The sequence below is a fragment of the Lepidothrix coronata genome, unplaced genomic scaffold (assembly GCF_001604755.1).
Source record: "Lepidothrix coronata isolate B3197 unplaced genomic scaffold, Lepidothrix_coronata-1.0 Scaffold154, whole genome shotgun sequence".
In the NCBI taxonomy this organism is placed as follows: Eukaryota; Metazoa; Chordata; class Aves; order Passeriformes; family Pipridae; genus Lepidothrix; species Lepidothrix coronata.
Genome location: NW_016690334.1, coordinates 1,237,359 through 1,262,819, shown reverse-complemented (window position 1 = coordinate 1,262,819; position 25,461 = coordinate 1,237,359). Strand labels below are relative to the sequence as shown.

The following is a 25,461-nucleotide window of genomic DNA, read 5'->3' as shown; positions in this document are numbered from 1 at the left end:
CCCAACTGTGTTTAATCTTCTATAAAAACTTAATGCTGTTAGCATTCAGCAATCTGTCTGCATTTCCATGCTCCTCACAACCCAACCAAAGCAATATCCTGTATTTTCTTCAGTATTACTACCAATAAAAGCAGAAATGAATGATTTGTCTCATGAAACCAGAGACAGCAACAAATAAAAAAAAGCTGAGAATACATGTGTCACAAAATTAGTAAGATTTATCACATATTTACTAATTTAAAGTTATTATTGTTGACTGTGAGGTCTAAGTTTCTCCCATCTTTCCTGGTACATTCAACCCCACACCCACAATCCCACATGTGAGCGCTCCTGCACAAGTTTCTTCATCCTAAAACTCCCTGTCTTCTGCAGACTATCCCATTGCAGCTTTCCCCTTCTCAGCTTCTCATCTTCCTCCCCACTCCTTTATGCAAAGCTGGAACACTGTCACTGCATTCTCAATCCACAGAACATTGTATTTTCAAGGCCTTGCCCACAAAGTATATGGGAAACAACCAAGCACAAAGAACCCGTGCAAGAAAAACCTGGATATACAAGATGGGAACTTTGTACCCTGCTTACATAAAAAGGACCACAAGCCAATAAGCACCTGTTTGGTGTTTTTTAAGAAATACTAAGCATCCATGTATTTGTTCTCTACCCAATAAATAAACTGTCTTTATTCTTGGCCCCAGCGTGATCAAACCAAAACTTTGGACTATGCATTTTTCTACATCTACTTTTTGCATTACAAATCAGCTTGCAAATACAGAATAACTGTTCACTGGAATTTCAGACTGCATGTCACTTCTTCCCCAGCAAATGTTTTGCCCATTACTTATCTGGTATTGTTACACACAGCCAAGCAATGCAATTTTATTTTTCTTTTCAAAAAAACTCCCAACCATTACCATGCTCCAAATCCTCCCTCCTGCATTTCTCAATACATTATCCAATTAACCACAAACTTGGCACTAGAGCAGAGTGATTTAAACATGCACTGATTCTGCCACGTTTCAGATGGGCATTATTTCACTGGAGGAACAGGAGCAAGGGAGAGAAAAGCCGTCAGAAATTTCCTTCCAAGGAACAAGACTCAAGGAACAGGATTCAAGGAATGCTATGAAAGCCAAATTCTTGAGCCAGAAGTACATCAAGGGCCTTTCTTCTAGTATGTCACTGGGGGCATCACCCTGACCACCACAAAATGCCAAAGCTTTCCTGCTGCAGGGAAGCAGGGATTGCTATGGGAGTGCACTGGCAGCACTGCCCTGGCTTTTACATCCCTCAGTTCCCTGTATTGCATCTTCCTGCAGAACCACCAAGCTGCTTTCCCTACATGACTCTGATCAGCTGGGGGGGAGCAGAACTATGTTCATAGTAGCTGGAGACTCTTTTCTAGATGCACATTTAACTACCATTATAAATAGAAAAGCACTGACTACTTTTAGGACAGAAACAAGTTCTGCAGTGACCTGCACAGATAAACAAAATTAAACACTAAGACCTGATCACTAATTCCACTTCTGCTGAAGCATGTGAGCTCCTTCCCTTACTGCAAATCAGCTTCTGCTCTGGTACCATCAGACTCAACTAAAAGATGCCAACAACTCCACCTGTTTCTAATTCAGTAAGAGAAGCAATTCAGGATTTAAAAGCTACTCATTACTACTTAGTTGTTCAAGATTTTGTTACAGATTTTATAAGATCAATGGTTTACCCTAAACAATTAGTCACAGCCTGCCACAGAACTAATACTCAGTCCTTACTTTAATCATATATGATGCAATACCAGGATGAGATTTTAAAAAACAAACAACATGAGCGAGATTTGCCTTTAGATTTTCACTCCCCAGCTTGACGGTAACAAGTTCTGCCGTTCTGGTCAAAAGCAATAAGAAACTGTACTTTTTAGCAGCGTGTGTGCCTGTCCTAAAAAGCTACAATGACATTTTGAGACTCGTGTTTATTGTCAAAATAACTACAGATAGTTTGGTAAGTTTTCAAAGGGTATTAACTTCTCCCAGTCATCCTGCAGATCCAGCTCGGATCTGAGACTCGAGCTGGACTTACTCATGCAATGCTGCTGCTGGTCACAGAGCCCAGCTGCCTCCTCTGACACTGATACAGCCACACATATCCAGAAATATTAAGGAAGCTGTCAAGGAGAGCTGCACGCTGTGCCCAGGGGAACACGACGTTGTTTTTCTGGTGAAGGTGATGGTGACACCAAAAACTACAAACAAGACAGGACCCCAGAACAGCAGGTTACCTTCCCACTGCTGAACTGATTCCCATCACACAACTGCTTCCAAACGGGAGACACAGCTTTAACTCGAGGGCAACAGCATTTCTCCAGTGACTTAATTTGCATTTATTGCCACAATATTCCCTGTTTGTGAGGATCTGTTTTCTCTGTGCACTGCAATTCCCTCCCCATCAGTTATCACACACAGGGCCATCTTCACTCAGTGGCAAACCCAGGCAGAAATGCTGTGCCAATTCCACAACTTCTTTAGGAAATGCAGGCAACCTTTGCTAGAGAAAGGGGTTAATGTTCAGCTCTGTGCCTTGCAGGTACAGTCTCAAGTGAAGAGCCCCGTTTGATACCTGTAGGAAGCTGCCATTTTTGCATCTCATATTCCATTTGTGAACAGCCCTTTTTGTTCTTTAGTCCAAGTTCTGAATTATTTAATCCTGTCTCCAACACTCGAAATTATCTCTCCCTATAAACAAGAGGTTATTTAGTGAAAGGAAATAAATAATTTAAAAAGTCAGACCCTAAAGTGTTCCTGGCTCTGTTTTTAATTAATATTGATACAATCTTGAGAAACCTGCTGCTTAATATCACAAGGCAGGTCGAAGCTCATCAACAGTTAAACGTCTCCTTTCAACAGAAGGTGGAAGAGGAAGTTGGGAGCTGCCGGGTGCCAGCGATCCGGGACTGCCCAGTCCCAGCTCCTCACAACTTTCCCATGCACAAAAACCAGGGCTTCAAAGCCATCAGAGCCTGAGCTCCACGAGCTGGAGCTTACAGGGCTCAGGTGGAACCGTGTTAAGCATAAACCCTTCGGGCTTTTGTCCTGGGATAGAGTAGCGGAAACACAGACGTGAGTATTTTTATTTTCTGTAATTCCACGCTCAAAATCCGCCGGTACAAATGAAGGACAGCCAGGGAGGGAGGCATGGACAGTTCTGTGGGACTGAACTTCATACCCAGTAACGATAGTTTTTATAGCATATTGCTTCATCTGCAAGTGGGAGTAAATATTACACTACCTCTTCACGCAGATGGGTGGGTAAGAAGAAAAAAAAAAAAAAAAACACAACAAAACCAAAAAGCTAATTTGAAACAAATTAAATATTCTGCATATGGATGAAGTTACTTCTCTCCCTCCCTGGTCACTCCAGGACTCTGCAGACAGACTGTGTGCAAAGTTAATAAACTCGGTGCTGCACAGATTGCCTGGTGAACCTGCCAACAGGTGAACAGCCTCAATCCGCAACGGGTAGAAATAATCACCAGTCCTCAAAAGCAGGTAATGAATATTGTTCAAACAACTCTAAGCTGGCGTTACCAGAACGCTTCAAAGGAGAAGCTACAAGCTGTTCAAGTCAGACTGTCACATTTAGTCTGCAAAAACGAGATTAAGGTTTGCACGGTGATACTCCACAACAGGTTTTACAGTATGCACAGAAATTAAATTATGATAAAAGTGAGCTATTTTTTTTACCAAAAACAGAAGAGAACAATCTATCAAAATGCCATTTGGCTGCATTCATTACATTTTAGAATTTAATTTACATGATAGATACTTTAGCATAATATGTTTTAATCAATAAGCATTTCTGAAGGCTTTATTTTTATAGGCAATATTTAGACTTGCTCACCCTTAAATGTAACACCACGGCAGTGATGTTTGGAGCATTTATTTTCCTATGCTAAGCAAGTACAACCACACATACACAGAGGCAAAAGCAAAAGTCCACAATTAGAGATGTCAGACCTTGTTTAGCTACATCTTAATTTAATCCATTTTATTTTATACAATTCTACATCTGGATCTCATTTTCTGTATTCCTGTAGGTATTCTGGGTCACTATTAAGAGCCCTTTCAAGTCGGCAAAGTTCAGCCAAGTCTACCTTAATCCCAAACCTTTAAAAGAAACAATAAAACACGGAAAGGGGGTGGAAGACGACGGAGAAGCCTAAAACAAAACGCTACTTTACCCCACCTCCTAATGCACCTGAAAGTCAGAAGGGACCAGCCTCCTACCACAGATCCTACGCGGCACTTCCCGTTTTGGGGGCTGCCGGGGTGGGATTTTTAGCACCGCTCCCGCAAGCCCGGCGGGGGGAAGGGGAGGGCGGCAGGACCCGCGTCCCGCTCGCAGCCCCCCGCGGGCATCCCCTCACCTGCAGCGGGGATGCGGCTCTGCCCAGCATCAGCGCACCATCCCTCCGCCCGCCGCAGGCTCCGGCCGGCTCCGCCACCGCCTCCACGGGGGCCGCGGTGGGCAGCCGCCGGCTTTCGAGCCAATTTATTTAAACGGGAGGCAGCGGCGGGTTTGGAGAGGCAGGGCAGCGCCTTCCTGCGCCAATCAACTGGGAGACACGCGTGTTGCAATCCCATTCACGGCGGGAGCAGCACCAATTCAGCGTTTGACAACCTCTCCCCCCACGGCCCCCCCCCCCATAACCCGCCCCGGCCTTATCTGCACCCCGGCAACTCTGTGAAACCCCGAATCCCCAATGGCCCCGGGGCACGCACCCCCGGGGCAGGGGGGAGGCCGCTCCGCCAGGACTTTCCCCCGGAGGAAAAGGGCACTTCTGGGCTGTTCCGAGGCAGCACCAGCAGAAAGCATCAATATTCCGCTCATCCGTCAGCTCCTGGACAGCAGGAGAGGCTGGAGAGCCCGTGAATTATGTAACGTGCCCTCCCGCCGCCGCGGGGAGATGCGCTGCGATGCCCCGCCGGCCGGGACGCCCCTCCCCGCACCCGGCGCTGCCGCCGCTGCCCTCCCGCGAGTCCCCCCCGCTCCCCGGCGCTCGCCCCTTCCCACCCCGCCGCTCCCTCCTCCCCGGCGGGGTCCCCGGCGCGGTGCCCGCGGCGGTCGCAGGGCGGCGGCCGGAGCCCCCCGCGCCCGGCGGAGCGGAGCGGAGCGAGGGCCGGACCCCGCGGGGAGCGCCCGCCCGCCCGGCCGGCACCACAGCGCCCCCAGCCCCCGCCGCTCCGCGCCTGCACCGCCAGCCCGCCCGGCGCCCCCACACACACAAAGTCCCAGCACTCGGTAAACTTTCCCCCGGCTTCCCGGCGAGGGAAAAGCGGCGGGGGGACGCGGCGGCGGGAAGCGGGGCAAGGCGGCGGGGACGGAGGGAGGGAGGGACGGGAGGAGGCGGGCGGGGGGATGAGCGGCGGCCGCCGGGAGTCCCGGCGCGCCCGGAGCCCCGCACGGCGCCGCCGGCGGGGGGGAGCGCGGAGCGGGGGAGAGCAGCCCGGGACGGAGCGGGCGAAGCGGCGGCGGCCCCGGCAGCGGCGGCTCCGGCGCCATCTTGGGCTGATCGATGAATTGAACAAAGAGGATCAATTTCCGATGGGGCCGGTGATCGATGGCGGGGGGGGCGGAGGGAGCGGAGCGCCGCGGCCGGGCGGAGCGGGGGGTTCCCTTTAGGCGGCGCGGGCCGGCAGCGGGAGGAGGAGGGGGAGGCCGGGCCCGAGGGAAGGCGGAGAAGGGAGGGAGGGGGGGGGTCCGGCGGCGCGGCCCGGCCGGTGCGGCGAGCGGGGGAGCCTGACCTGCAGCTGCTGTAAATCAAAGCGCTTCCAATATTGAAACATCGATCCCACATTGGCCGCCATCTTGAGACATATTGAGACAGAGTGAGCGGCTGATAGAGAGAGAGGGGCTGGAGTTCAGGAGCCGGGAGGGAGGGGGAGGGAGGGAGGGAGGGAGGGAGCCGGCGGGAGGGGGGAGGAGGGGCGGGGGGGCAAGGGGGAGGGAGGCGGGCAGGGAGCGCCCAAATCCCGGCCTGGAGCCCGCCCGGAACACGGACTCAGCCCGCGCGCTCGCGGGGGGGGGAAGGGGCGCCGCGCCCGCGCGCTCGCAGCGACCCCCCCGCAAACCCCCCCCGGCCCCGCACCCGGGGGGGACCCGCGGGCGGGGCGGGCGCGAGTCCCGCGGGGGCGGTGCGGGGTCCGGCGGCGCCGGCAGCGCGGGGGGATGCGGGGACAGCAGGGCGGTGCGGGGCCGGCCGGGCGGTGCGGGGGGATGCGGGGACAGCAGGGCGGTGCGGGGCCGGCCGGGCAGTGCGGGGGGATGCGGGGCAGTGCGATGCGGACAGTGCGGGGGGATGCGGGCCTGGGCAATGTCAGGGCGGTGCGGGGCCGGCCGGGCGGTGCGGGGGGATGCGGGGACAGCAGGGCGGTGCGGGGCCGGCCGGGCAGTGCGGGGGGATGCGGGGACAGCAGGGCGGTGCGGGGCCGGCCGGGCGGTGCGGGGGGATGCGGGGACAGCCGGGCGGTGCGGGGCCGGGGGGGATGCGGGGCAGTGCGAGAGCGGGCGGTGCGGGGGGTCGCGGAGCCGCCGCGGGCGCGGTGCGGGCTCAGGGCATCGCATCGCCCCGCAAATGGTGCCCGAAGCGGTGGCGGCGGCGGGGGGGTGGATGGGGGGATGATCCCGCTCGGGGAGCTGCGGGGCTAAAATTAGCCAAGTGCGGAGAGTTTGGGGGAAACAACAATGAAAAAGTGCATCGGGGGCAGCCGGTTCGCGCTGTCCGGGGCGGTCCGAGAGCGCCTGGAACGGGATTTCTTTGGCGCGGACAGGCGCTCCCTGCCAGGGCCGGTGCCGCCGGCCGCTGCCGACGGGGGACGGCTCGCACGGAGGTTGGAAAATCAGATCCCAGCCCCGCGCAGGATATCCATAGAAACGGAGATTAAAAGGATGAAATAAGTTATTTTGTTCCAAACAATAATGTTGCTATAAATACGAACGTTTTCCTTGTTCCCTTCCTGAAAAGCGCAGGGCATTTTAGCAGGCTCATCTCCTGACAAAACAAACAGCGTACGCAGCCAGGCTGCAGGTACCTTGCCCCCCGCGAAAGCATTCCTTGTTTTTACTGGGAAATGGGCAAAACTGCGGTCTGTACCTGTCCCCTCTGGAATCAATAAGCCGCACGGTATTTTTCCAAATACAGCTACTTTCGCTGTTTTGCACTTCATCTGTAAAAGGGAAATATATCTTCCCCCCGTAAGTGAGTGATTGTAGATTATTTCTCAAATTGTGTTTGATCACCGAGTGAATTTAGTGCTCACTCAAGTCCGTGGGCTGACTGCTTGGAAATGGCTCTGTCTGTCTTTGGAGAAGTTGCAGCAGACACAGCGGCAGAGCAATTGCCACAGATTATTTCCCAATCTGCTGCCGGCCTCCTTTGGAAGAGCACCATCAGTTCAGCCTCCATTTCCACTTTTTGCTGAGGCTGCTGCTTACAAAGATACTAATTGCGATGGCGGGTTTTATGTTAATGGGTTCCACGTAATGATCAGCCTGACAACTACAGACCTTCGGATTGTTAGTTGGCTGCACCGGGAATATAACTAATGGCATTTGGTTATGAAAATGCCACCCTCCACCTGCTGGTGTGGACTGGGGGCCCACGGAGACCGAAATCCCAGAGCCGTGGCTGCCGTGGGGCTGGACCCAGGGATGCCTTTGGAGAAGGAAATGCCTTTTCCTCCAGAAGTGCCACGCTTTGAGGGAGGGCAGCTCTTTGCTGGGATGACGGTGGGGAGGTGTGGGGTGCCCGGCCGGGGTCCCCCCTGCTGCAGGGAGAGGTTTTAGGGTGCTGTGGAGTGACGGCGTCCGCAGGGATGGAGCTGCGCGAGCCTCCGAATTCTGACTAACGCCGTAACCGGTTTGGTAGCTCTAAAATAGGATTTTAATCCTGGGAAGCATCATTTCACATTCCAGTGATCTAATCAAAATCCTTTCCTCTAATCTCTCCATGGTCCCCCCTTTCTAGATGAAAGAGGCTGGAGTTCCTGTCTTCACCCTTTCTCCGCTGCCTCCCTGTTCTACCAGTCTGTTCTGTGTCCAGGCAACTGCAAAAAGACATTTCAAAGGCTCCTGCCGTGCCATGTAGATGTTTTCTCTTGTTAGTTTGGACTGCAGGTGTGTGAGCCTCAAGGATGAAGTATCGTGGTGCTGTTTTAGGTTCGGGGCACACAGTCATGGCACAATAAATCACATAGTAATGCTCGGCTTTGAACACGCGCGCACAGAAAAGGGGAAAGAAAAAAGCATCTGACCTGAATCGTTTTCTGGAAACACATCTGGTTAAAATCCAAAGTTTTAAATTGAGTAATATTTTAAAATACATTTGGTAGGTATTACATTACAGTGTTATATCTGGTAATATTTATGATACTAATGTGTTAAGCGGAGGTTTATATCTGTCGAGAAATATGAATGATTGTCATATGGGCTAACAAATGTATCCTGATATAAATAACATTTTATGATATTTTTAACGTTATTGTAGTCTTTCTTTTTGCAGAACTTACATTATTGCCAATTTGAAATAAAAGCTCTGTGGCTACATACCAAAGCTTTTAGCTATATAATTTTGAATAAGTATAAGCTGATTTTGGGAAGTGCTGAGAAACCTTAACTGTGCCGGGAGACAAACGCTGAGCACCTATAATTCCTATTGTTTCCGTGAAGGATCAAGTCCCTTATTTGCCATTTTGTGTGGCAGCAAGCCCAAGGAAATCTTGTTTGACAGCTCAGTTTTCTCAAAGTGCTGTATTTCTTCGGGCTGGATTCTGCAAAGATCCTGCAGGCTACAGAGCTCCTTGGAGCAAATGGTGCTGTGCTTTGTGTTCCTGCTGAAACCTACCTGTGCAAGGTGGGAGAGGGATCTTGGAAAATTTGGTGCATCCTGGCAAGAAGACAGTTAGAATAAAGTTTTCTCGGATTATTATGTTTTGAGGAATCATTCTCATCTGCTCATTTGAGGAAGGATTTCCTAAGGTTAGATTTGATCTGTGTAAATGCTAACTTCTTTCAACGGGCACTAATAGAGTACTGAGAAAAGCACAGTGGATTTGAAGTTTAAATCTAAAATGATGGCAGTGACCAATGGTACTTCAGTAACGCTTGCTACATCCAAAATATTTGTAAGTATGTTGTACAGATTTCTTTTTAGAAACTAGGCAAAAATCAGATTAAAATTTGTTACCTAATAATGTCATAAAATATCATTAATACAGATCTTTAATGAACGTATTTGCACACTGGGCCATCACTGGCAATTGGTCTTGTTGGGCTTCACATGTTGTTGTCCAGAACACTGAAGGAAATGGACCCTTATTCCAAGGGTCCCAGACTGGTTGGGAACAATTCCTTGCACAGCTGCTCTCCTGGGTAGCAGTCTGCATTCATGAAGATATTTTGGACCACGAGTCCAGTTTTCATCACTGGACTTGTGCTTCTCTTTGCCTTAATCAATCTGCCTTATTCCCTTGTCCAGAACACTGAAAGAAGAGGTGTTGCTTCCCCCAGCAGCTGTAACTTTGAGTCTCTTCTCCATGGATTCTTTTTTTTATTCTTCTAATTTTCATTTAAATTGACTCCCACATTTCTATCTTTTCCCATAAAAGACTTCTCCTTAGAGCCTTCTCTGTACCCCTGTCTGCTCCTTGTCCAGCTCCTTCCCTCCTCACTTCCATGGCTCTCATCTTTCTTCAATTGCTTCTTGTCCCCATCTGCCTGGCTCCACATGCCTGTGGCTGCTGGAAAGGAGCTTCTCATTCCGAAATCCCATCCCTCTCCACTGTGGAGGTGTCATTCTGCTCACTCTTAAACTGGATCTGAGAGCAAAGCTCCATCTATCCTTATTGCACTTAGTGAGACTCCGTAGGGATGGCAGAGAACAGAGGCAGCCAAACAGATAATTTATGTTCCTGGGAGATTTAGCCCAAATTAAGATCAAAACTCATATATGTCTTCCAAATCACAGATTTTTTTTTCCCCCCAATTATTGTAATTGACTCCAATTCTGCTTGATTTATATGTGCTGTAGTAGCCAGAGGTTTTGCAGCATATAAATTGCCAGAGGATTTGGCTGGTGATGTGGACACAGTGACATGTGGAAGCTCAGGAAAGCCCCTGAGCAGAAAATGGTTGGAAGCTGGGAGAGTAGGAGGGAGAAGTATCCCATGTGCCTGCCCACGATTACCTGAGTGTCCAGCTGTGGTCGCTCAGCTGGATGGACCCTTGTTCTCAACCAACGTGGCAATTCCCCCATTCTTTGGGAATTTGGGACAGTTTTAGCACAAACCATGTAGATGGCAGCATACATGACCTAAACATGAAACCCTAGGATTTCTATACCCTGTGAATACTGCACAGCCACAGATACACACTGGTAGGAGGAAGAGAAGAAAGCAATTCTCACAGAGGGCAGGGAAAGCAAAATAAATTTAGGTGGTGTGGTTACTTGCTGTTTAACTCTGAAGACATTTGTAAGTATCCAACATAACCCACAACAGATTTCCTTTGAGGATTTGTGGATTAACCCCTACCAACACCAACCTGTGGTGGCACTGGGGGGGTCTCTCTGCCATGGACAGCAGGAGTTGTTGAAAACCCCAAAAGAACTCCCACACTGAATATGTTTGCAGCAGTTCTGTCAAATTGCTGCTTTTCTCACGGTGTATTCCATCCAGATGCCCGGTGGTGCTTTGGCCAACACCAGTGACAGCAGTGCCATGGGCAGGCAGGGGAATTAGGGAAGGAAAGGACCGATCAGGTTATCCACTCCTGGAGCTGGCAGTGAGTAACAGTTTGATACTGAGTTTATCTCAGGGTGTGGGTCACACCAGTTTTAACTTGTAAGCACTGTCCTCACCTTGTCCTTTATCCTATGCACAGGATGGTATCCAAGCTGGGATTTTGCTTGGATGGGAGGTGTGTCAAGTCCTTTTCTACTGGTCTCACCCTCCCTCCAGCTCTCTTCTGTCCAGCTTAGGCTGTTCTGTTGATTTGGGAATTTATCTTCTCTGTCCTTTAAAGGGATCAGAAGACAGTTGGTTATGTTCCCCAGCAAAATTCCCACCTTTTTTCTCACTTGGAACCTTTCACGTATTTTTTACCTTTCACTGGTTTCTATTAGGGTTCTGGGGTTTGCACATCATTTTTTTTGGTGGTATTTAACTCTTGCTATTCCTGTCATGAACTCTCACCCGCTTCGTGCAGCCACTTCCTCACTTCAGGTTCCTGCTCTTCCCATCTCTCCCTCCCTGCTCAGACCCATTTTGGCTCTGTGTTCTCCACCACTAGCTGTCCCAGCCAAGTATTTCTCCCACTTTCTGCTCGGTCTTCAGGTCCAATATTCCATATATTACTTAAGAATAAGAAGCTGAAACCATCATTATTAGTTTAAATCCCTTTTTATGTTCTGAAGCTCACCTGTGCTGATTATATTTCTTTGTGCTGCTCACCCCATGGCAGGAGAGCTGGTTTAGTGACTGGCTGGGGACGGGAGCTGCAGCTGGATGCTGTCACAGGACTTTTCATGGCATGAAACAACTCACTGGATCCTCCCTCAGTTCCTCCATTCTGTACAGCACCAGTGGTCACTGGGAGATCAAAATCTTGTGGTGACTGTTGGGGTTGCAGAAGAGAGAAACTGCAAGGAGGAGATGGAGGGAGATGGAGGGAAATGTGTAACTAAAGCAGCTCAGAGCTGCTCCCTCACCTCCAGTTCCCCCTTCATTCCCTTCCGGACAGGGCCCTTACCTTCAGTGCAAAGCTGAGCCACCCTGGAGAAAGCAAAAGAAAGGTTTTCCTTTCACTTTCCAATCACAAGCGCTTCGTGTGGGACAGAAGGAAGGAACATCCCTCTGCTCCTTTCCTCCAGCTGGGATTTTTGGTCCCCTTCTCCCAAGCCCAGGGTGGTTGCCCCCCTCGTGGCAGGTCCCCCGTGGGTGCTGCCCGTGCCCGGGGTGCTCGGCCCCGGCTCTGGCACACGGGGCCAAGGGCAGGGGTGGCTGTGCCTGGGCCCCCTTGCAACGGGCAGGGAGGGGAGAGGAGAGGCAGAGGGTGGAAGGATGGGGAGACAGGTGTGTGCAGAGATGGGCAGATCCTGGGACAGCCTGGCTGTGCTGCTCCGCTGGGAGCCCAACCCTGAGCAGAGCCCCCCAGGCTCCACGGAGCCACAGAGCACCCGGGAAGCCTGGACTGGAGTGTTTGGGATGTTTGAGGTGGCTGTTCTTCCAATAATGAGTGTGAGATGTCGTTTTGGGAAGCACATCTTTTCTTAGAAACACAACTGTGACTGACTTAGCACAACTGTGATTTTCTGCAAACACAACTGTGTTTGGGGTTGTTGCATGTGAATGCACGGGAAGGAGAAACAGTAATTCTGGATTAATGCAGAAAGGGAGAAAACAGACACCCTTAGAGGAAGCCCGAAGTTCACTGCAGCTGCCACACGCTGGCAAATCCAGTGCTGCACCCCACAGGAAATATTTTAGTGTGGAGAACCTCCTATTTGGAGAGAGATACCAGGGGCCTGTCATGACACACGCAAATGAACCAAAGTGCTTGGGGTAGCACATCAATCCACTATTTCTTCAGTAACGTATATGAAATAAATTGGTTCTTTTTCCCCTGGTGTTGCATCGTTTCCTATTTGGTGTCTGGCTGGTGACAGATTATCAAATAGGGGAGAAAAAAAATCTATATAATTTTTTATATCTAAACATCACCTTCTTCTTTGGATAAAGAGATCTAGTCTTAATCTGGCCATGATTCTCCACATTTATGTGCTGGCCTTGTCTGCATCTGCTTGGCATTATCCTGGATTGGGGCTTTAACCTGCTACGAATCCAAAGAAATTATAGGGAATTGATGGGATCACTATGAAATTCCAGGGGTGTAGGCTAGTGCAGACCATATTCTATTAATCTTGTTGTGTTCTTTCTGTAAATAACAAGCTGGATTTGGCCCAACAAGAGTAAAACAAATTGAAAGCATTCATAAAGAGAAGTAAATGGGTTTAAGATATAAGAGTAACGTATTGGTGGGCTGTCTCCAAGAATCCAGTTTTTAAAAGTACCAAAGCACATACAAAACTTTAGTTTAATTTGTTTTAAAGTGCCTGCTGTGTGGGGCTGGCTGCTGAACCAGGGCCATAGGCATAAGACCTGCTTTCATGAAAGGATTAAATAAAAAAAAAAAATTAAAAACTGCAAGAAGGAGAAAAACGTTCAAGGGCAGCCAAGCTGGAGGAAACAAATATAATTTAGTTATGTGAAGTGTTTATAAATGCAGTTTATGAACATGTATGAAAAAGTAATTTTTTACTTTTCAGACTGCAAATGTCACACAGAAAAGAAACAATGGTTTATTTGTCCTTTTCAAGGATTTTTAGAGAATACTTTGCAGTTTGGCTGTTTATTTTGACCTGCTTTTTCCTTTTTAATAGCTTATTATTCTGTTGATTATTTCACATTAGCTCTTTTTGTGTGCTCTCCCTTATTTGTGATTGATAGGGAAGCATTTACCTGGTTTATCTGAAAGTGGGAATTGATTTTAAATTTTGTTTAAAGTTTCAGACTTTCACATACATAGGCTACCAAATCTGATCTGTAAATCTCACTTTTTATGTCTCTTGCATCATCAGAATAAATGTGAAATGACACAGAATGCCTGGAATTGCAATAATGTCGTGTAACAAAACTGACTATCAAGCTGCATATATAGATTAGATTAATGTATAAATCTAATTTGATATTTTACATTACTGGGCTAATATTTTACAGATGTAATGCCAAGTTGTTAAGTAAATGAAAATCACAGAGAGTCCAATTCTGAAAGGATTACTCAGGCAAAAATCCCTGAAGTCAAAGGGAGTATTGCCTGAACGAAGTCTGCAAAATTAGAACTAGAGCCATATTCCCCAAACAGACAGGCAGATTTATCTTCCAGATCTGCCCAGGAGTTGAATGAAAGATATATAGAGAAAATGAACAAGTAGGTAACCTGAAATATAAGGAGAGACTGATAAGATCACAACAACCCTGAGCAAGCATTTGTGCGGTTGGTGATGTCAACAGGAGCCCAAGTTGTTTTAATAAACTTGTTCATAGTTGTCCTATACTGTGTTTTATACTCTGAAGTACATAGATCACGTAAGAGTTTAACAAGAAGAGCATTCATATTAAATTTGCACATAAAATACCTCCGTGAAATATGGGAAATGCTTTTCTTTTTTTATACGATTCCAATAAAACATCGATCATAAAAACTCTGCCCTCCTGCTTCTTCGTATCCAGTTTCAGCTGTTGCTTTGTGTTTAAAGTTGGAGTCCGTGACACTCAGCAGATATCACTGTGGGGCAGTTTTAATTGGTGAAGAAAGACCCTGGCTCTGCTTGCTCACTCGGGGGGGATAAATCAGGAGAAACCCCAGCAGAGCTGGTGAAATGTTGCCTCTCTGTGAGGGGCTGTGGGGCCAAGTGGTAGAAACGGTTGCAGCTCCTGTTTGCAGCTGCTCAGGATCTGGCCCACTGACTTGGATGGAGCCAAGCCAGGGATGATTTCTGCCCTTTATCATGAGTTTGCTCAGTGTTTTGCACTGTCAATTCTCCTGACTCTTGCTGCCAAACTCGGCTCCCTTCTTCACAGTTTCGTACAGTGTGAACTGATACTGGTGGAAATCCAAGGGTAAAAAAGCGGTGAGTATAAAGCACAGATCTGTAGCTTGGATCTGAGAGGAACAGCTTGACCACAGAGGAAGTTATTTGCACAAAAAGTATTCAAACAGATATGCACGGTTTACATGTGTTTAGTAAATCTTGTCTGAAAACTAGAACCAGCTGGATGGTGTGTGCAGGCCCCGGTCCCAGCCCCTCCTCAGCAACGTTTCATACGTGTGCACGAGACACTTGGAGTCACTTTTTCCATCTTTTAATTTGGGGGCTGCTGGGGACTGAAATACGAGGAGAGCGATTTCCATTTCGGTTTGTAGTGGATGTCAGCATCCTCAGGGTGATATTCCCATCACAACCCCTTCCCTCCACCTGCAGCCCAGGAGCAGAGGCAGGGAGGGCATAAACCCCCTGTGGTAGCTCAGGGGAACGAAGGGAGCTTTTCGTGCCAGGCTCATCCTGCCACGTTCATGTGAGGGCGACAAGCAGAATCCCTAAGGACAATTATCCTGGGAGGGCAACAAGCAGAATCCCTAAGGACAATTATCCCAGGGTGATTACCCTACTTGAGGACAGCAAAATCCACCCTCAGTTCACTCCCAAGCCAGAGGAGAACCAGGCCTGAAAGCTAAATTTTCATGCCAGATTAAGAAAGCTGTAGATGCAAGCAAGATCTTTTTCCTTTTTCCCCCCTTCTTTTTTTTTTTGTGTGTGTGTGTGTGTCTAACTATGCAACAAATTTTGTAGCTGAGATTTACATACTTCTTGATTCATGAAATTATGAGCAGCTGCTATTTTGCTACATTCTTAAATTGAAAAGGCAGCGAAGAAAAGAACAGACACATTAGGCAAACTCCATCTGCCCCTCATGTCTATCACTTCCCTTCACTCTCTCCTTTGCCAAACAGGATACAATGGCATAATCAGATGTCTTGGTTTGCCTGGGAGAGTCCCCAAATTCATATAGCTGTCGTCTAAGACGGGATTTTTGTTTTTCAGACAACTTCTTAACATGGGCTCTTGTTCCCCCTGAAACGTGGACACATATTTACAGAGGAACACAAAGGATCTTCAGGGAGAGAAGAACCTTCCAAATGGCTCACAGGCTTTTGGAGGCTCCTGGAAGTCTTCAGGCATCTATTCTTAGGGATCTTAGGATCACTTAGATTTCAGATTTACTTTAAAATTTTGCTTCCATCTTTTTATTCAAACTACAGCATGGAAAGATTTTGGGGTGAGAGGGTAAAATACAGGATTCATGATTAGAACAGGTGGGGTTTATCTCGAGCTTTTGCCATGAACCTCTGAACAAATCCAATCTACAGGTAGTTCCATGCTGGGAGAAAAGAGTTATTTAAGCTCTTTGGAGAAGAGAACTTCTATCTGGCATGGTGGAAAACAGTCTGGTCCAGTGGTCTTCATGCTAAATGCCACCCTACAGATAAATAACACTATATTTCACCATGATGTAAATGTTTTAATTTTCCATTTCTGAACTAAAAGATGGAAGCTCAGAATTTTAGACCTGTTTAACACCTGGTTAAACACTTAACAAACTAGTAACAGCTGAGTGCATCCCTGTTAAGTGGAGTTTTTTTCTTTTTGTTGCCCCACTTAAGAAACAGTCATTGTCATTCAGTCTCATTAACATAAATAGGTTCCCTAGGAGATGTCCCATTAAAGTGGCCATCCCTATTAAGCATGTCCCAATTAAGTAGTGTTTATTGTATGGCAGGTTCCAGACCTCAAAGCAGAATAATTTTCAGTTCCTAGAGGGGAAAAAAATAAGTCAAAGAAATTACATATTTAAAAAAGGCTTAAATTGATACAAACTGATAAGAGCCCAAAAATGAAAAATGAGGGCTGACACTTCAGCCTTTTGTTTACCCTGTAATGCTGCTTTTCTGGTTTTGAGTTAAGAATGTAGCCTACACCCTAACTATGAATTTCTTGGCTTTGATTTGATTGTGTCATAACTTAATGTTTTATGACTTACAATCACATTAGTCATAGGAGTCACTCAAGTTTAGAGATGATGGAAAAGACATAGGGGATAGACAAATCCATACTCGGGAAGATGAATAGTCTTGTGGTTGAAACCGTGGGCTGGGACCCAGGAGAGCCGAGTTCACTGGCCAGGCCTGTGCCAAATGTTCCTGTTTCTGCCTCACTTAGAGCAAAACACCGAGACTCACAGTGTTATTTAGATACCTGAGCAGACATTTAAATATTATTTTGAGTGTTCCTGTGCATGCATAATCTATTTTACTCTTTTCTTAATCAAGGTGGATTTAAGTCAGGGGCTTATTCAAGGTGTTAACAGACAAGCTCTGGAAAATCTTCTGGTGTTGGCTGAAGATGATACAACCCAGTGTCTGCTGCCAAAGGCTACCCCTTATCCCCCAAATTATATTAGTGTCAGCCACTTCAGCATAAAATCTAGGTCCTTAGCACAAACCTCCCTTCAAAGAGCTGAAATTACTTGCCTTGGTTTTGTCTCCAAGTGGTGGAGAAGCAGGCAGGTGCCTCCTGTCTGTCGTGTGTCTGTGGGAGGGGACCTCCAGCACAGAGAGGGAGCAGAGGAGGAGGAGGAAGAGGAGGAGGAGGAAGAACAGTAATGCCACCTTCAACAACTGAAGGGAGGGCAGCACATTTACATTTTCAGGGCATTTGCACCTCAGTGCTCACCCTGCAGAAATAAGATATCCCTCGTGTAGCTTTACCCCACATTAGACAACCTGTCCTGCCTGTGAAGCAGAAGTTTGTACCTGGGTGGAGTTCGATAAGTACATGAAAAATATTCACAGGGCCACAAACTGACATCTCTTCATGGCAGGACCTCCGGAATTTTCCTCAGTACATACAAAAATGGAAATACAAAGGTTCAAACCTTGTCAGAAAACAGAATTTTGATTCATACAGAGCAATGACACCTCTGGATCCCTCTTTTTGGTGTTTCAGAGAAACAGACAGTTTGAGTCATCCCGACTGATTTTATTTCACAGAATCATGGAAACATTTAGGTTGGAAAAGAAATTTGAGTCCAGCTGTAAACCCAACACTGCCAAGCCCACCACTAAACCACGTCCCTAAGCTCCATGGCTGGAAGCTTTCGTGCAAGCTTCCCTGAAAAGCAATGTACACCTGTTAAGTACTTTTCCTTGGTCTCAATAATCACTTTTTTTTTTTAAAAAAAGCAATTATCCCTGGAGTACAGTTTCATATCAAAAGTTGTGATTTGCACAATGGTGCACAAGTGGTTCACACATTTAATGTGCAGCCCATGCTCTGAAGAACCTTAAGACTTCTTGCATTAATAAGAGGCACTGTACTTCAAAATGAGGGTTTGTGAGTAGGTGGTAAACTTTCTTCTGGGTCACTGAGTAGCAAGTGGGTGCTTTGAAAGCATCTCCCAGGAGCCAGGTAATCTGTGGTTGAGCCATGCAGGTGTCCTACTGTGGTCAAATCAGAAAGAAAGACTTCTATCCTTAAGGCAGTAAAATAATTACACCTGGTATCCCCATATCTTACCTCCAGTAAATAGGTGGAGAACAATGTGGCTTTGTAGTGCCCAGTAATAATATCAGGAGTTGGCAGCAAGAGTGTCTTTATAGGTTTTACTGAAATCCTACATCACTCTGTGCAAGAGAAATGGTTCATAGTCAGAGTATTTGGGGGTTCGTCTCAGAACCAGAATACCTGGCCTTGTGTAAAACTCCTAAGTCTGTATGACTGGGGTGAGACCCAGCACAGGAAGTTCTTTCTCCTTCCTTGGTGTGCCTTGTTTGAAGACGGAGGTTGTGCTCACAGATACACCCGTCTGCACGCCTGTAGAAAGGGCAAAACCAGAAGCCCAGCTCCAGAGAGCTGCTGCCCTGAAGAGAACTTCAAATCCAGATTCGGGCTTGATGCTGAAGGTCTCCAATTAACCTGTTCTTTGTTAAACAGCAGCACTGTAACAGCACTTGCTCCAGCTCCAAGCAGACGTTGTGTCAGCGTTTCTGTGTGAGACCATTTGTCTCGGGTTTCCCGTTTCTCCAGGACTCCCAGAGCAGGTGCCCACGGCAGCAGCTGAAGACTCCAAGGGGCCCCGGTGCAGAAGGGAAAGCCCAGCCATGTACCTGAGCAGAGACTCGAGTGTATCCTTTCAGCTCTGACACAAATCAACTGCAGGGCACTCTGACACATCCCAACCTTTCAGAGTGTATTTTTTGAGCTCGGCTCATTATCTGAGCCTCCATTCAGATGCTCTCAGCACAGATGCCTTCCTCATCAGCTCTGCACTAAAACATACAGTAAGTGAAATTCTGCCATATGTTAATACATATGTTTCAGTTTCAATAAGCATTTGATGCAGGGCTGGTTTGTTGTTTTTTTTTTCCCAGGCAATAGAAATTACAGAGTTTATACCATTACCTCCCCTCTCCATTTAAAAGTACTAGTGAGCTTAAATAAACTAATTAAAGTAAGGTTAGCTACGTGCAGCATAACCTGTCACCGTGGTGGAAGCATGTATCGATTCTTAAGGGTTCAGCCTTTATCTGGAAGGTCCAAACCAGCTGGGGATGGCAGAGTCAAACTGTCTGAGACTCTCTGTGATGTTGTAAAATGATGGAGAGGCAGATAGCCTGGAGAAAAGGTGTAACCGGGATTTTCACTTCATCCCCACCTCAAATTTTCCCATCTGGCATATCACAACATAATGATGTGAATGATGTCATCAAACTGGGGGAGAGGATCTGAACGGGGTAGTTTTCTCCTTTGCTGAACTCGGTAAGCTGGCCACAAATTGTAATTAGCAAGTGTCTACAGTTTATTTCTGGCAGAGGCTCAGTCCGTTTTCCACGGGCTGGAATCAGTCTGTTCAGCCACGATGATTCTTTTTGTTTGTTTGTTTGCAAATAAACTCTTGGAAAGATCCCGGGCACATTATGAGATTTACAGATCAGTTGCTCTGCACAAGCACAGTGCTTTTACAGCAAAACCTCTGAGTAATGCTTTTGATTTAACTGGAGCTACCCTAGATTTGCACCATTGTAGGAGCCAGATTAGGCCCCATAATTCTTGCACACGGGCTCGAAAGCATCCAAGCAGTTATGAATGAGAGCAGCATTTGCAAGATAGAACAAAGAAAAACCAGCCAAAAAAAATATCCAACTTAACATCAGCTTTGCCTGCTGGATCCTTTGCTTTACAGCTAGAGAAATATCCAGGCAGACCCTCAGCTAGCAGAAGCTGGCACAGCTTTGTTAAAAATCAGTGGAGCTTTGCTGATTTATATCAGCTGAGAATCACTATCTGCCCCGATGACAAAATGAGGCATTGAAACAGAGTGGGAAGGCAATAGGGTTTATCTATGGTTACAGCATTAAAGCAGCATCATAAGATAAACTAATTCTTGTCTGAAGCTTTCAAAAAAAAAAAAAGGTGTCTCTGGGGATACAGCACTGACTTGGCTTTCTCAGTGTTGGCTTCTGATCACTGTGCCAAGACTGGCATCTTCCCTTCCCTCAGCAAATCAGTGTGGCTCCTGCAAACTCCTCATTGACTACCAATGCTGTGCTACCAATAATTTACCACGATTGAGAAACGTCTCTGCTTTCGCTCTGCACGGGAGAGTTTGCTCCTGCATGCCTGGATCTGTTCAGTTACTTTATGAACATTATTAAAAAGAATCAAAGGATTCTTTTGGGTTCGTTTTTCATAAAATGTCTCAAGCATTTGATAAATAAATAATCTTCTGCTTAAAATGGGCATGAATTCCCTAAAGACTCAGCGTTGCAAGCAGGTATGTGCCAAGCCCAGCTCTCCTCCAGGGGGATGTATATATCTATATACCTGTAATTATAGGCTGATAATTATATAATTCCCTCTATGTATATCATCATTTGTGAATAACTCGGTAAGCTGGCAACACAGAAGGGCGGGACTGTATCATAAGCTAATAAAAAAAAGCAATTATATTTCTTTCTGATCCAGTTCTCACCTTCCCAGTGAGATTGGGGCATTGTGCAATAAGTGAGAAATGAGGAACCTCGGAACACTTGGAAGCAAGATAAGCATCCAAATGCCTGACTCTGTCATTCAGAGCTCAGCCGAACTGTTTCAGTCAGGAAATTGTGGGCTGCCATGGGAACAAAGGTCCCTTCCCAGATTACCAAAAGGAGCCTGAAGTGGGTCAGAAATGTTACAAGAATAGGCTTTCAAATGGCATTTTTATTATTTCCCAGGTTAATACATGTTTGAATCTAAGCACTAAGGCTAATGTGAGCAATTTCATTTCAGCTTCATGCAACATCTCCTGGCTGCACATGCAGTTCACCCCCAAAATGATTCCTAGAAGATCTCTCTGCAGTCTAGCTTGCATCTCTCACATCTTGTTTTATACTAACTTTGCAAACTCCTCAAATAGGGACCATTTGTAATCTGTGTTGGTGCAGCATCCTGCAGAAAGTGCTTTTGGAGCTGACATATCAGAAATCACAAAATTTTACATACGCCTTGGATAAATTATGAACAAGTGCTTTTGTTTTCTAATTTACAGCGTTCGTGCAAGTCTCTAATTCCTTTCCAAGATGCACAGCAGTGTGTCCTCAACTGAACCTCAACTTACACCCACTGTCTTAACTTCCAAATCCTTGGGACGGCTCACGCTCTGAAAAGCCCAGAAACAGAGCCCAGTATCAGGGTAGGATTGAGCCTCCAGTGTGTAATCAGGAACAGAACAAATCCGGGCATGCAGGAGATAATTTAGTTGTGCAGAACGGGAGCACAAAAGTGTCTCAATTCTGGTAAATTATTGGTAGCTCTGCACTGGCAGTCAATGAAGTGCTTGCCGAAATTGTGATGATTTGTTAAAGGAGGAAGAGGAGCCAATCCTGGCAAAAGAATTCCATGCCATGGAAAAGAGAAAAAGCCAGCATTGTACTTATACAAACAGTCTGTTCTTAGAGCTCTAAATGAAAGATAATTTTTTTCAGAAGTTCAAACACTGGGAGCACAGATCAGCCCCATTCTCTGTACCATTTATTACAGCTTTCTGTCCCTGTGTCTCTGGTTATAAAGCAGCAGAACTGCTAAGCTGTTCCTTCCATGTGAAACAAAAATGACTGGAGTGGGACCAACGTAGAGCCAAGCTCTGCATTTGGAGCTGTGCTGGTTATCTCACTCCTAAGGTCCTACTCAGCAGAAATCAAATCAGTCTCATCACGAAGTTTTTTTTGTGCTGGAGTCTCTGTGGCTGTTGCAGACTCCTAAGAGGTCTGCAGGATGCTTTGCCTGTTGTGTCACTATTGACTCCTTTGCCCTGCAACCAGAAAAATCCCAAATGCAGCGTGGCTCAATTCTAACGATACTGCCTCTGGTTCAGCAGAGCGTGGAAGCACATCCTGAGTGTAAACATCCAGGTATCAGGGAGGCTCCTCAAAGCTCAGCATGTGCTGCTGTCTTTGCTCAGTCACAAAAGCTGCTGATTCTGTGAAGTTTGAATGAAGCCTGAGATAAAGTTTCTGGTTTGGGTGATGTGTCCTCTGCTTCCAGAAGGTACTAGAAGGGAAAATGCATGCAGGGAAGCAACAAAGGTGTCTAAGTTCTGGAAGTGTTAAGCCTCCCTCCCTCACATTAGACCATAGGAGAGGACTGACCACAGCTGGACCTGCAGACAGGATCCCTGCATTTCACTCATTCCCTTCTGGAAAGCTCTCTCTTCCCAGCAACCTGCCCGTGTCCAGTTCATACCTGTATTTGTGTGTTCAAACTAATGCAGTCATGGATGTGAGAGGGAACACTCCAGCCATTCCTGACTGTTGCAAAAGGGAAATTAATACCTTTTCCCTATTTCTGACTAAAACAATTACCACACTTTTCTACACTATGCAAATAATTACTCTATTGGATTTTGAAATCCAATACTTGGAACATAAACAGTTCTCAGTGAGAGATGTGTCCACAGCCCCTATAGGAAAAAAATTCTTGTTTGGCTAATATTAAAGTCTGAAGGATTGAAAGTTGGCTGTTCCATGCCATAGAGCATTTCAGTGACTGAGGAAAGTTTGTGTGATAACATCTGCCAATTCAGTACACACACTGGCATAGTTACTGAAGTGGGTTTTATTTGAGGAGTTTTTTCCCTCTTTGGGTCAATAAGCCAAACTTTGGCCAAAAGACTGAAGACAATTTAAGATCTTTCAGAAGAGTATGGTAGGCAGACACTTGGTACCCTCCCAGAAGTGAACATGATATTCACTTGCCAGGAGTTATATCCTGTGCTGAGACAGGCTCGGGTGTTCCTGCTTCTGTAAAACTCTGCTTTGTGCTCCCTCCCATGTTCAGGGCAGTAAAAAATGCCACAGCAGCTGAGAGCACTCTTAGAGAATACCTGCCCTGTTCTAATGTTCTGGGATCAAGAACTCTAAATATCCTCGCATGCAGGAATGAATTTTGGCAAAAAGAAGTCTGTAAAACAGGTTAGGAATTAATACGATGATATAACATATGGGGGGAAAAATCAGACACTCACTTTCTTTGATTAAGAAAGTTTTTCAAGAGTGTCCCAAGTTGTATTTATTCATTTGTTCAAAGTAGATTAGATCAGATTAGTAGTAATCGTTAGATTTTAAGAGATATTAAACAACCTAGAGCTCCTGTTGAGTTTATACCATTAATAATTACAAGAAAAACTTATATAGTCTCCAAAAATGTGGAGTTTTACCGTGCAATTCTACTCTTGAAAAAGGGATAATACACATCCTACCGCACTGAAGTTTTGGGTTTTGTCAGTAGCTTTACCAAACATACTAAAAATTAGGATGCAAAAATAGAGTATTGTAGAGCCAGTGCAGCTCTGGAGAAGGGAAAGAGCATCTGCACATCTCCTGTCTGGTAAGCAAAATTATGGCTGTGTTCTCCTCGGATACATCTGTTGCTTTTTAGTTTTCAGCTGTCCCCCAGACAGTTAACCAAGTCTGGCTTCATTCACCCCTTTATTAAATCATGTATTCAATGAAACTGCTCAGAGGCCAAATGGACTTTGTTTGCATGGCACTAACAATCCAGCACTTTTAGCAGAAAAAAAGGAGTGAGGAGTGAATAATTCGGAGGAATAATTGTGTTTTGTGCAAAGCTCCCTCTGCAATTCCCCCCTGTGGTGGCAGGAGAGAATGATAGAAATCTATCTGTTCCCGAGGTGAATTGCTTGAGAACCTCATCTTAATAGGGTGGGGGCATCGCTGCACGGGGAAGGTGAGAAGTTTCTTGAATTTCTGAGGGCTAGTCCGGGCTAATTCCTTCGGGCTTGTCGGGAGGTATCAATTCCTGAAAAGGGAGTTTCCTTTCTCCTTCCTGTGACTCGTCAGGACGGTGCCTACACACTTAACATATCTACATGCAGGGCTGCCTTCCCCGCCCGCTTGGTGCCTACTGGCCCCACTCCCTTATCTAATCAAGGTTCAATCAAAGTTAATTAGGGATCTAGTTTTCTGTTCCTACACCAGGCATAAAGCAAAAGAAGCTCCTGGGCATATCTGATCAAGAGGCTGATCTGTGTTATAACTATGTAATAACTGGCACAACTGTGTAATTACAATACAGCCCTATCTCAGGTTACATCATTATCATTATGCTTAACACTGAAACAAAATGTGGTTATCAGGATCGGTGTCAACACATCGGTGATGTGCCACCCAGGAAGAGGAGGATGTACACATGTCACCCAGGCCCCGCTGGAAAATGGAAAAAAAAGTTTATTCCTGCATGAGGAGGAAAGGGAATACTCAGGACACTGACTATTTGGGGTTAAATTGACCTTTCCTTTGCCCTCCCTCCTCCCTTCCTTAGCCAGACTTTCACTTGTCAGGGAGTACTTGACTCTGGAGTCACTGATAATAAAGTCTAATCTACCTACATATGTCTGCACTCTATTTCCACAGGGAAGAGAACTGCAAAGTTCCAAGAGCAGTGTTAACCCAAAGCCATTGCACAGAGAACACTTTCTTTAGTTCTGATATTCTGCCTAAATGGTAGTTTAATGAACTACCATGTATCTATAAAAAGTAGATGCCATGAAACTTGTAAGAAGCGAATTCACTTGAAGTAAATTGCATTGAAAATAGCATTTCTACATCTTCTGCTTCTTGCTGAATTTAGTTATAAAACATTAGAGAAACCATAATGCACAGATTTTAGTGACTAATATTTATGTGCAGTCTTAAATATCAACAGCTAGAGCCACTTTCTGTTAATGATAGGACTGGATGTGATTTCTTAGCTAAAGACAGCTTCCTTAGCTTACCTCATATCACGGCATCTGGTATCTCTAATTGGAATCATTTTCATAATAACCATGAGCAATATACATTACTATCTAAATATGAAGGCTGACTGCAATACAGACTTGTCTACAGCTCTTGAAGTATCCAGCATCCAGCCCAAAGCCCCTTAAACTCGAGGGAAAGACTCTTGCTGATGTGTCTTATCTCTATCAGGTTCAATATATCTAACCCCCCCCCAAAACTCCTCGTAAGAAAGCAGGAGTTTTCAGTGCAACTCTGTCAAACCCCTCCGAAGGTGGTGGCCCTTTCTGTTACTAAGTAAGGCCTAATTCAGTCAGGATTTAGATACTTGCACAACTTGAAATGCCAGACTCGTTCTGTGGATTTTTAAGGAAGTTCAAGGCATTCAGTAGGATGGTCTGCTCACTACTTTACTACTTATGAACGCTTAATTGTTCAAAATTGTGCTGTTTCATTAGGAGT

The 25,461-nt window shown here is 46.3% G+C and overlaps 1 protein-coding gene and 2 long non-coding RNA genes across 10 annotated transcripts in view; 1 reads left to right on the top strand and 2 right to left on the bottom strand.

Annotated features, from left to right (window-relative positions):
- CUX1 (cut like homeobox 1) overlaps positions 1-5,963 on the bottom strand; it is a 272,065-nt gene extending 266,102 nt beyond the window's left edge. For 6 of the 7 annotated variants that reach the window (XM_017828880.1, XM_017828881.1, XM_017828884.1 and 3 more), the window contains exon 1: positions 5,796-5,963. In XM_017828880.1, coding sequence (XP_017684369.1) covers positions 5,796-5,858 — 63 coding nt within the window. In that variant the 5' untranslated portion in view covers positions 5,859-5,963. The remainder of the gene's footprint in view (positions 1-5,795) is intronic. The other variant, XM_017828885.1, reaches the window with a different exon arrangement.
- Positions 2,236-4,333, top strand: LOC108504204. Its single transcript, XR_001877036.1, has 3 exons — positions 2,236-3,110; positions 3,412-3,539; positions 4,088-4,333. It is a non-coding gene; the product is annotated as an uncharacterized LOC108504204 (long non-coding RNA).
- Positions 5,964-10,866: 4,903 nt separating the features above from the next.
- LOC108504205 overlaps positions 10,867-25,461 on the bottom strand; it is a 32,503-nt gene continuing 17,908 nt past the window's right edge. The window contains exons 4-5 of one of the 2 annotated variants that reach the window (XR_001877037.1): positions 11,467-11,686; positions 10,867-11,062 (exon numbers count right to left, since the gene is read on the bottom strand). This is a non-coding gene — a long non-coding RNA (uncharacterized LOC108504205). Of the gene's footprint in view, positions 11,063-11,466; positions 11,687-21,237; positions 22,256-25,461 lie in introns of those variants that run through there. The other variant, XR_001877038.1, reaches the window with a different exon arrangement.